The 12,627-nt window shown below is 43.9% G+C and overlaps 1 protein-coding gene across 1 annotated transcript in view; it reads right to left on the bottom strand.

Moving 5' to 3' along the window:
- The window catches only part of LOC119165910 (golgin subfamily A member 1), a 687,968-nt gene that overhangs the window by 570,908 nt on the left and 104,433 nt on the right, over positions 1-12,627 (bottom strand). The window contains exon 6 of the mRNA XM_075884494.1: positions 11,126-11,329. Coding sequence (XP_075740609.1) covers positions 11,126-11,329 — 204 coding nt within the window. The remainder of the gene's footprint in view (positions 1-11,125; positions 11,330-12,627) is intronic.

Here is a 12,627-nt window from a genome sequence, read left to right as displayed (position 1 = left end):
CACTAGACCACCGTGGCGGGGCTTGGAACCCGCACCAAAAGTACATGATTGATGCATTGGAAAAGATTCAAAACCGGGCTCTTAGGTTTGTTTTTTCAAAGTATGCCAGGCGGGAGAGTGTTTCCATGCTGCGTTTGCAAGCACGTGTCGCAACTCTTGCTAGCGGACGACAATTAGCCAGCCTGAAATATCTTTTGCTTCTTTCAAACAACCTGGTAAAGTTAAATAAGGATGATTACCTTAAAGCTCCGCACCGTCACTCCAGTAGAACTAACAATGACAAATGCATACGCCCATGACAAGGTTCCTTTTGGCGTTGCATAAGTGGTTGCCAGACTGGAAGGGTGGTTGTTGCCAGGCTGTCACTAAATTCGGCTGAAAAGTTTTCTCCTGTAGTTGTGGCTCCTCCGTAAGATCTTTCATTGTATTCCGTCTTTTAGCAACACTCTTTTTCAGCCCCCATCGTACGTTTCCTCACGCAACGATCATCAGTTTAAAGTGGACGTTCCTAGCGCCCGCACGAATTTATATTTTGAATCATTCATCCCGAAAACTGCAAATGAGTGGAACCACCTTCCCACCCCTATCCCTGCTATCACTGACCTCACTTTGTTTAAAAACGCCCTCTCTAACCATTTCGCGTAAATTCGCCACTTAAGTCACGCTGTGTTTTCTCTTGTTAGTTTTTTGTGTGCGCGTGTCATTCAAAGACGCAATCATGTTGAACATTGTTGTTACAACCACCCTGCCTCTTCTTCGCATCACGCAGTCTTTCTTTTCTTTTATGGTTTTCAGACCGCCATTGTGCGCATATAATTTTGATTTGCTGTATTTCCTGATTTTCTGTACGATGTATACCCGCTCCTCTCTGTAATGCTTCGGCCTTGAGAGTAAATAAATGAAATGAAATGAAATGAAAGAGTTCGGTGCTATCCGCGGTGCATTTCTTGGCTGAAAATTTTTCTCTTGTAATTGTGGCTTCTCCGTAAAAGTTTAGTGCCATCCGCGGTGCATTTCACGAGTGCATGAGCGACGCTGGCCGTTTTAATTTACGGAATGAACCGAGCCTAGCAGAAGTCGTGCGTGATGCGGCCGTGCAATTAAGAGGCCGTTTTAATTAACGGAATGAACCGCGCATTAGAGAATTCGTTTTATTTACGGAATGAACCGCGCCTAGCAGAAGTCGAGCGCGGCGCTGCTGCACAATTAAGAGGCCGTTTTAATTAACGGAATGAACCGCGCCTAGCAGAAGTCGAGCGCGGCGCTGCTGCACAATTAAGAGGCCGTTTTAATTAACGGAATGAACCGCGCCTAGCAGAAGTCGAGCGCGGCGCTGCTGCGCAGTTAAGAGGCCGTTTTAATTAACGGAATTAACCGCCCATTACAGAAGTCGAGGCGCGTTCTCTTGCTGTGTGCGCAGCTGTGCGATTAAAACATCGCGTCTCAGTATTGGGGATTACGGGGAAAACTGAATAGAGTCGCAGGAGGTGATGCGCAGCCCCCCTCCCCCCTTACTTTTCTTTTTTTTTCCTCTCTCAGCTGATCCTGTCGCGTCGACCACGCGCTACGACAGGGTACGCACTCTAACGGAGAAGCCACAACTACAGGAGAAAACTTTTTTGCCAAATTTAGCGGCAGTCTGGCAACAACCACCCCAAAGTCTGGCAACAAACTTATGCAACGCCAAAAGGAACCTTGCCTACGCCCATTCCTGTCACGTTGTAACACGTTGAAGCATTCTTTTTTTCCCGCAGCTATAGAGATGTGGAATGACTTGCCGAACGACGTTGTCAGTGTACAATCACCTGAATCATTTTCATCGCTGTTGGAAATTCATTTAGAGGCATTGCAATAAATCCTGTGCTATCTTCACCGAAATAAAGGTTTAAACAGTGTATCGCGCATGCGCTCCCACATTGCTACATGTGCTTAACCGCATGCATCTGCATATCAATGTTGCCGTTGATGTTATCATGCTAAGCAGTTTTTTTCAGTGAAACACATGTGCATTGTTCATTTATTGCTTTATACTGTTATATCGTTATTTTTCTTTGCGATATGAAGTGTTATTTGCTCTGTACGCCCTCTCCTATATAGGCCTGAAAAGGCCCACAGTATTGAATAAATAAATAAATAAATATTCTGGGTCACTCTACTCGAAGTGTCGCGGCTGTCATCGTCTCTTCCGAAGAAAAAAAAAAGTTCTAAAAAAGAAATCCCTCGCATTTCATTTTCTGCTCCCTTGCTGTCCGAGGTTTTCCATGCCCATGCTTCCTGCTCCGCAACTCCCACTCTGCCTCGCTGACCTTGCCCTTCCTTGTTGCCCTCTCCCCTCGTCTGTGCACTTATAAGCCTGCAACGTCGGCGTTTAAACAAAAAGAAAAAAAGTCGCCCTTAGTTTCTCTTTCCCTCTGCTCTGTCACGCGTTTTTTCTGAGAAGCAAGGTGTCCGTTCCCTTTGTCGTCTGCTTACGTACCGCTCTGGTGGTTGCAACGGATATAACGCATAACTAACGCATAACTATACTTTCAGTTATTCTGAAAAGTTCGGTATTCTGAAGTACGTGATAGTGAAATAATTTTGCATTGAAACTATCAGCCGTCAGCGCAGGATTTTTTAAAACTTCGTTGATCAGGAAAGTTCGTTAATGTAGAGTTTGTTCTACTGAGATTTCACTGTATACAGCCTGCCAACTTAGAAGTACAGCAAGTTTGCAGCACATCTGAATCTTTTGCAGAGGCATCGCAATTATAAGTGCTCTAACATGGGCAGTGCAAATCTACAGTAAAAAAGCCCACTTGAGAATACATGCGCCCAGGCATTGACTTTGCCTCTCATATACCTTGGCCAGACATTCCCAAACATCACACTTTTTTTTTTTTCATGCGTGATCGTCGTCAATGGTCAATGTTACAAACGCATTTTTACATTCCCATGATCTTGTCTACTGTATTACATTCTTTTTTCCAATGCTTTTTTTTAGTGTTGTCGCGACTGTTTTGAAAATTCTGTGAAACTCATATGTTGATCGCACGTGTTTTGTGCTCACGTGTTCATGCCTGCCCATAAAAGCGGCCACATACCGTATTTACTCGCATAATAGGCGGACTTCTTTTTCAGAAAATCCGGCTCGAAGTTAGGGGTGCGCCAATTACGCGGGGTAAAATTTTCGAAAATTTTTTAACTCGGTTCTCGCGCTTTAAATCTGCACACTTGTCAAGTAAAAGGCGACTTTATCGTTTACCAATTAATTCAGCATAAAACAAACATACCTACGTACCTTTTAATGAACAAGCGAGAGCCGTCAACTGCACACACACACGTAAAATTTATTTACACAAAAGTCGTACCTGTTCCTCCTCTTCCCTATTCGGAGTCCGAGTCGGAGATCACACATTCATCCTCGCCGAGCAGGGATTCGTTTTCGTTGTCCGAATCATCCGCACCCCACAACATGTCATCCTCACTCGCATCCAGTGCGTTCGAGATACCCGTCTTCTTGAAGCTTTTCCTGACGACTTCGTCGGAGATCGCCTGCCACGCTTCCACGATCCAAGCGCACAGCATTTCCACAGGCGGCCTCTTAATCTTACCACCTGTAGTCAGCTGATGTTGTCCTCCAGCCATCCAGGTGGTGTACAGCCTTCGAACATTGTCCTAGAAAGGTTTATTCAAGGACACGTCCAAAGGCTGCAGTACCGATGTGAGGCCGCCCGGAATCACTGCCAGATCTGTGCGCAGCTCCTTTAGCTCATCTCGTACGCGGTCTACTAGGTGCCCACGAAAACTGTCCAGGACAAGCATGGACGGCCGCCGACCCCAGACTGTTTTCACCCAATCCACCATGAGTTCCGCGCTCATCCAGCCTTTTTCCTGGACTCTGACGTAGATGCCTTGAGGGAATTTTGCCTTTGGGAGCATCTTACGTTTAAAAATAACGTAAGGCGGTAGCTTACGCCCATCCGCTGTCCCCGCCAGCATTACGGTGCATCGTTGTTTATCAGCGCCAGACGTTCTGACGATGACGCTCCGTGCACCTTTCTCCTCCAATGTCATGTTCCACGGCATATCAAAGCAAAGGGAGGTCTGATCAGCGTTGCCGATCTAGAACAAAATGAAGTCTTTCTGCTGTCGGAGCTTTATAACAAAACTGTGGAAGTCCACCACTTTGTCCTCATATGCTGCGGGCAAGCGCTGGCAGTCCGCCTTCGCAGTGTGAGGCCAAGGCGCCGCATGAAACGAGTTGTCCATCCGGAGCTGGCTTTGAACTCTTTTGCTTCGATGCCCTGCGCTCGGGCTATTCTGCGCGCCTCAGTCTGCACAATATCCAACGACACAGCACAGCCGTCTTGTCGTAGCTCCCGTATATGCCGGACCAGTTGCTCTTCGACGTTCGGATACCTGCCGGTCTTGGCACCGCGGAAAGCCCGTCGTGTCTTCTTCGTCGCCTTAAGTTTTTCTTCTTGGTCCCTTCAGTACCGAATACTGGTTTCTCCAACGCCGAAATGCCTGCTTGCAGCCCGGTTGCCGTGCTCCAGCGCGTACTGCACTGCCTTCAGTTTAAACCCAGCCGTGTAGCTCGCGTACTTCCCCATGCTGGAACCAAAGTTCAATACACGACCACAACATACGCACACCGCTTGCAAAATGGCGTTTCTTTCTTTTTCTCTGATGGTGGTGATGGCGATCAAGTTTTATTTCGACAAACACGTTGGTTAGGTCGTTGCACTTCGAATTTTTTTTATTTGCTCGTCGATTTGCCTTCTTCAGGGTACGGGGACCGCGTTCCAACTGTACCGCTGGAGGGTAGAATCGTTTCTGATCACGGCCAAGTTCGGGGTGCGCCTATTATGCGTGGAATTTTAAAAAATCGAATTTTCCGCGACCAAACTAGGGGTGCGCCTATTATGCGAGTGCGCCGATTATGCGAGTAAATACGGTACTCATATTTCTGTTCCTCCTGACAAAGGCCGTGCCACGGCCGAAATGCAGAGTAAAAAAGTATCTAATTTTCGTAAGTGTACTTCTTTATTTCTTGACTATATGTGCACTGGACCCAAGGAACTACTTTTTTTAATCATATATATATATATATATATATATAAACAGTAAAACCTCATTATTTCAAACTCCATTATTTCAAATCCCACTTAATTTGAAGAATTCCTCCAGTCCCATATTATGCAATAAAAGTTTGAGCAGATAATTTGAAGCAACAGTCAGCACCAGTCCGATTAATTTGAAAACTAAAGGTTGCCGATTTCTCCATTTCACCGCAAATCCATGGCCCTTAGGAGCCACAAGGCAATGCAGTATAGCGATGCTAATGAGCGACAGATGAAACATCAAAGCCTACTGCCAGCGAAAAAAAAAAAAAACGGTTGTGTGATCGACTTAGATGTGCCCCTAAGAAAAAGACGTGCTTCACTGCACCACAGTGGTGACAGGCGGGCAGCAAGCCACATGCTTCTCGCTGCGCAGCTTATCATGATTACCCATTCTTTTTGAAAATACAAAAAAATTAACAAAGGTCAGTGTGATGCAATTCACGATGTATGCGAACTTCCAGTCGGCAGTCATTCCAGCGATTTGCGCACTTGCCCTGCTGAGGAAGTTCCTGCCTGTCATTCCTACTTCGAAATCTCAGTTCGGAAGCTTCAATGGTCACGTTTTCCAGGCAAAATACACTGTGAATTCCGTCATACTGACATTCAATTCTTTATATTACGAGAAAGAATAGCCGAATGATGACATGCTGCCCGCATGTCATCACTTAGCTTCAGAGAAGCACGTTTTTTTTTTTTTATCCAGAAGCACACATTTCAGCTGACCACAAGACTTTTCTATTTCTTCTCTTCCGCTGGCAGCAGTCATGCCCACTGTTCACTAATGCTTGTGGCAAAATTGGGCCCAGGCATTGCGGTAAAACATAACCCTTGGAGCAGCGAACTAGCTAGCACAGCAAATTACCACCTCTGACTACTTTAAATAATTCAAAGTTACTTGCATATTACTTTTGTATGTTTCGTTAATTCAAAAACCCGCTTAATTCAAAGATTTTTCACAGTCCCGGTGACTTTGAAATAAAGTTTTACTATATTTTTGACTGCTTGAAAACCTAACCAAAGTTTTATCTATTATTTCATCCCGAAGTGACACCGAAATTCTTTTATCATGTTTCGGTTCATGCAGAAACTTGGGGATCTGAAACAACAGAGGTCATGCAACGTGAGCATTAATAAATACTTAAGAAAACAGTATTAGCGCAAACCTCAGGCAGGAATTCCAAAGCAAAGATGTGGTGAAATTGTGCGAATGATGAAAACAGTAACACCAGAGATCACAATTTCGCTAAAGTCAGTGCCACCCAGACGAAGGACTAAGAAGAATGAACACAGACCAGAGATCTTTGAATTAACCCAAGTGGGCTTTCGTGTGCCTGCGCATGCCAGCATGAAGAAGGTGCTCTCGATGTGGAAGTATTTTTTACATAAACAGCGGTCTCGCACATGAGAGGTTGGCTTCTGAGATCATGCTCAGAGATAGACTAGGAGAGGGTCTGCTTCTGCGATCATGATTAAGAGTGAGTAAGCGCAAAACAGACAAGGACGTAGAAGAGACAGACACATACAGAGCGCTACTTTCAACTGATCTTTTATTTTCGCACGAACCGATAAATATATACCGAGCGAGCGGAAATAACATAAACATAAAGAACATATCGCGGAATCACATCGTAGAACCAAGCACGTGTAAATTGCACTACATAGTAAAAGTACAAGTCACTGTGTCGAATCAAGGTAATGAAGTTCTTTTTGAGAAAGCGATACTGATGGTTGGCTAACGCACATGTCAGATAATTTCGCGATTTCATATGCCTCCATAATCTCCCTTGTCATTTTGCCAGGAGCCTTAGATAGAATTTTAGTTTTTTCGAAGAGGGGTATACATCCACAATCTCGGCAATGGATGCCCAAATGGCCCGAGATTGCTTTCGTGACATTATAATGATGTTCTTTCAATCTCTGATTGATACATCGGCCAGTTTGACCAATATAGGTTCTTCCACAAGAAAGCAGAATAGCATAAACAACATTGCGAATGCAGTTCACAAAAATTGTTCGATGATTAATAAGGCAGGTGTTTGCACTGTTACACTGTGAATTTACGCGTCGACACAACCTATGTAGACGTTCGGGAGCTGAAAAGATCACATCCACTCCTGCCTTTCCCGCGATCCTTCTGAGATTATGCGATACACCATGCAAGTACGGAACGACGGCCACTTTTTTTGCTGTACGACCATTACTGCCTTTAGGTGGGTGTTTTAGCTTCCTGCTCAAACCCTCTGCGACAGAGCTCAGCACACAAATTGGGTAACCAGACTCTGCTAAGCGCTTGGCTTGGTTCAGAAAACTGCTTTCAACTTTGTGATTACAGGACTTCCTAAGAGAGTTATTAAAACAGGATTGTACAACGGCGCGTTTCACGAGCTTTGAATGGGCGGAGGAAAACGGCAGGACGGGCTTATTGCCCCTTGGCTCATAACTCCAACACACTTTCTCAGATGAAAAGTAGATACCTAAGTCCAAAAACCTAATGAAATTGCCCTCGGGCATTTCATGCGTCAAGACCAATGGAGAAAGGGTTTCCGTGAAAGTGGTTACAATTTTTGAAACCTCATTGTCGAAACTACATGAGTCATTGTTTAAAACAATTAAGAAATCGTCGACAAATCTAAACACACGTACAACATCAGGGTGATTTCTTAATTGTTTTAAACAATGACTCATGTAGTTTCGACAATGAGGTTTCAAAAATTGTAACCACTTTCACGGAAACCCTTTCTCCATTGGTCTTGACGCATGAAATGCCCGAGGGCAATTTCATTAGGTTTTTGGACTTAGGTATCTACTTTTCATCTGAGAAAGTGTGTTGGAGTTATGAGCCAAGGGGCAATAAGCCCGTCCTGCCGTTTTCCTCCGCCCATTCAAAGCTCGTGAAACGCGCCGTTGTACAATCCTGTTTTAATAACTCTCTTAGGAAGTCCTGTAATCACAAAGTTGAAAGCAGTTTTCTGAACCAAGCCAAGCGCTTAGCAGAGTCTGGTTACCCAATTTGTGTGCTGAGCTCTGTCGCAGAGGGTTTGAGCAGGAAGCTAAAACACCCACCTAAAGGCAGTAATGGTCGTACAGCAAAAAAAGTGGCCGTCGTTCCGTACTTGCATGGTGTATCGCATAATCTCAGAAGGATCGCGGGAAAGGCAGGAGTGGATGTGATCTTTTCAGCTCCCGAACGTCTACATAGGTTGTGTCGACGCGTAAATTCACAGTGTAACAGTGCAAACACCTGCCTTATTAATCATCGAACAATTTTTGTGAACTGCATTCGCAATGTTGTTTATGCTATTCTGCTTTCTTGTGGAAGAACCTATATTGGTCAAACTGGCCGATGTATCAATCAGAGATTGAAAGAACATCATTATAATGTCACGAAAGCAATCTCGGGCCATTTGGGCATCCATTGCCGAGATTGTGGATGTATACCCCTCTTCGAAAAAACTAAAATTCTATCTAAGGCTCCTGGCAAAATGACAAGGGAGATTATGGAGGCATATGAAATCGCGAAATTATCTGACATGTGCGTTAGCCAACCATCAGTATCGCTTTCTCAAAAAGAACTTCATTACCTTGATTCGACACAGTGACTTGTACTTTTACTATGTAGTGCAATTTACACGTGCTTGGTTCTACGATGTGATTCCGCGATATGTTCTTTATGTTTATGTTATTTCCGCTCGCTCGGTATATATTTATCGGTTCGTGCGAAAATAAAAGATCAGTTGAAAGTAGCGCTCTGTATGTGTCTGTCTCTTCTACGTCCTTGTCTGTTTTGCGCTTACTCACTCTTAATGGATTCAAACCAACTAGCCCACCAACGTGTTTTGGCGATCATGATGCTTCTGAGATCGGCTAGATGAGGGTCTGCTTGTGAGATCATGCTCACGTCTTTGACAAGCATTGAGCTTGCAAAAAACATTGCAACTCATTTTTCAGAAAGTCTATTATAACTTAGATGGGCACTCATTCGCATTGATTTGTAGAAATTCATCGTACAGTTGGTTGGGCTCTAATAAAAACAAGAGAAGAATGTTTTCTACCCCTGTCCCAGTTTCACAAAAGAAGCGTGAGTAACTATACAACAAATTCAACATGTTTATCATTCATCATCATCATCATGAGCCTGATTACGTCCACTGCAGGACAAAGGCCTCTCCCATGTTCCGCTAGTTGAACCGGTCATGTGCTTGGTGCTGCCAGTTTATACCTGCAAACTTCTTAATCTCATATGCCCACCTAACCTTCTGTCTCCCCCTGACCCGCTTACCTTCTCTGGGAATCCAGTTAGTTACCCTTAACGACCGACAGTTATCCTGTCTACGCGCTACATGCCCGGCCCATGTCCATTTCTTCTTCTTGATTTCAGCTATGATATCCTTAACCCCCGTTTGTTAACCTATTCCACTCTGCTCTCTTCTTGTCTCTTAAGGTTACACCTACCATTTTTCTTTCCATTGCTCGCTGCGTCGTCCTCAATTTAAGCTGAACCCCCTTTGTAAGTCTCCAGGTTTCTGCTGCGTAGTTAAGTATCGGCAAGATACAGCTGTTATATACCTTCCTCTTGAGGGATAGTGGCAATCTACCTGTCATAATTTGAGAGTGCTTGCCAAATGTGCTCCACCCCATTCTTATTCTTCTAGTTACTTCAATCTCGTGGTTCGGCTCCGCGGTTATTACCTGCCCCAAGTAGACAAAGTCTTTTACAACTTGAAGTGCACTATTACCTATCTCGAAGCGCTGCTCTTTTCCGAGGTCGTTGTACATTACTTTCGTTTTCTGCAGATTAATTTTAAGACCCACCTTTCTGCTCTCCTTGTGTAAATCCAAAATGATGAGTTGCAATTCGTCCCTTGAGTTACTCAGCATTGCAATGTCATCGGCAAAGCGCAGGTTACTAAGATACTCTCCATTAACTCTTATCCCTAACTGTTCCCATTCTAGGCTTCTGAAAACCTCCTGTAAGCACGCGGTAAATAGCATTGGGGAGATTCTGTCCCCCTGCCTTACACCCTTTTGATTGGTATTCTGTTGCTTTCTTTATGAAGCACTATGGTAGCAGTTGATCCCCTGTAGATTTCTTCCAGGATGTTTATACTTCATCGACGCCCTGATTCCGCAGTGGCTGCATGACGACTTATATTTCTACTGAATCAAACGCGTTCTCGTAATCTATGAAGGCTATGTATAGTGGTTGGTTATATTCTGAGCATTTCTCTATTACCTGAGTGTGCATATGTCTTTATACGGCAGCGGCCAGGATCAGCTTGTCAGCATATGTCTTTATACGGCAGTCACCAGGATCAGCTTATCAGCATATGTCGTTTTATGCCAGAGACCAGGATCAACTTGTCAGCATATGTCTTTATATGCCAGTGGCCAGGATCAGCTTGTCAGCATATGTCTTTTACGCCAGTCGCCAGGATCAGCTTGTGGTCATATGTCTTTATATGCCAGTCACCAGGATCAGCTTTTCAGCATATGTCTTTATACGCAAGTGGCCAGGATCAGCTTGTGTGCTCAGCTTGTATGAATGTGGTCGATTGTTGAGTAGCCTGTTCGAAATCCTGCTTGTTCCTTTGGTTGACTGAATTCTAATGTTTCCTTTACTCTGTTAGCAATTACCTTTGTAAATAGCTTGTATACTACAAAGAGCAAGCTAATCGGCCTGTAATTCTTCAATTCCTTGTCATCTCCTTTCTTATGTATTAAGATGATGTTAGCGTTCTTCCAAGACTCTGGTACCCTTCCCGTCAGGAGACACCTCGTAAACAGGATGGCTAGTTTTTCTAACACAATGTGTCCTCCATCTTTCAGCAGATCTGATGTTACCTGATCCTCACCAGCAGCTTTGCCTCTTTGCATGCTCTCCAAGTTTATCATTACCAGAACTTAAATTTTTCTCCTCACAAATAAATATCATTACAAACCGTTACAAAACTTACAGCAGTAAAATGAAACTAAAAGGAAAAGAGAAAATAGCCTGCTTATGAGAGCCACAGACTGACCTGCAGCGAGTCCTGCTTCAGACGATCCACTTCAGCTTCAAGGGCAGCTTTATCCCTCTCGAGGTGACGAGCGCGAGCTTGCTCTCCGTCCTTGGACAGTGCTTTCTCAAGCTCTACTGCTCGATCCCGCGCTTGCTGCAACTCCTGTGATCGCTGACGCAACCGCTCATCCGCTGCCCGGAGCTCCTGCTGGCTGCACAGCAGCTGTGGAGAGGCAATTCTTTTATAGAATACTCCTTGTCAGATAAATCAATTAATTAAACTTAATAAATTAATAATATGACATGACAATGAAGCACTCTGTAGCAAGAACTGACCACCAAGGTTCTTGAGCATGTGAAGAGGATCGAACACATCAGAAAAATAACTTTGGAAATATTCAATGCCAAACGAACCCATTGTGTTGCACTTGTTGCTGGATGTAAAAATCATTGGGGCATTCATTCACTGATCCAAGCATAGGCGTCAACTACGTGGAGGCCACAGGGCACTTGTCCCTAGCCAAGTTTTCCGGCAAGAGCACTTTTAAAGTTTGAGGTTTAATTCATGCTCAAGCTAATGAATATACTAGTGGTCTAACGTCTAGGAGCAGTGAGTTCCACTCTACAGAAACAATCTTTGATGCTTGACGAAGCGAGAAGGTTGATTATAAAGGTACTAGAGATAGCATTAGTGAACTCTGTCAAAGCTTTTCCTGCTTTTGTGCCGAGAGCCTAGTGTTGTCTCGTCAAAAAAGAATAATTTCACGCCGCTATGATGAAAGATCTACAGGTCATGTGTTTCATTCTCCTGATGATATGTAGTACCCGTTCTACTACATCATAGTAAACATGGTGCTTTTGTACTTGGAACAATATCCCGCTAACAGCACATCATCGGCACTGAGAAGTTCCTGATTGAGTATGCTGATACCTAATAGTACGTATCTCAGTTTTACGGGTCAGACTCTGAAGCTGCATGGAGACCTGTCATTGCATGGTAGCACAATAAACCTTCATTAAGAACACTTGAAGATGTTTTGGGGGGGGAAAAGGAAAGCACTTGAGAGAGCTGCTTCCTGAAATAGCCGCATTAGTTAAAATTGTGCTAACTGTGCCAGTCACATTGTGCACATCGAAGAGATTATTATGACATCATCGAAGAGTTAAAAAAGAGTTAAAATGTATTTGAGGTCAATTATGAGACTAGCAGAGCTAGATCATATCGCTCTTCTCCATAGATCCAAGGAGCTCAGCCAGAACAATGACTTAAATCGCATCGCTGATGAATTTATCAGAAACCGGCTGTGTGCGAAAACACATTTCGTACTGAATGAGCATCCTGTATGTATGACAACATCCCTTGGGAGCTTTTGTATAATATCATGAATGTGTATATCATTCTTTCATGCTCATGTATACATCAAAAACTTCGATTAGTGCTTTTTTGTTGTGTTTGCACTTATACACATTTATATAGCCGCGTACCTTTATTGAAGTTTTCTTATCGCCATGTTGCACCAT

Source organism: Rhipicephalus microplus, unplaced genomic scaffold (genome assembly GCF_043290135.1).
Source record: "Rhipicephalus microplus isolate Deutch F79 unplaced genomic scaffold, USDA_Rmic scaffold_34, whole genome shotgun sequence".
Taxonomy (NCBI): Eukaryota; Metazoa; Arthropoda; class Arachnida; order Ixodida; family Ixodidae; genus Rhipicephalus; species Rhipicephalus microplus.
Note: the sequence above shows the minus strand (reverse complement) of the source record. Positions and strands in the feature narration are given on the sequence as shown.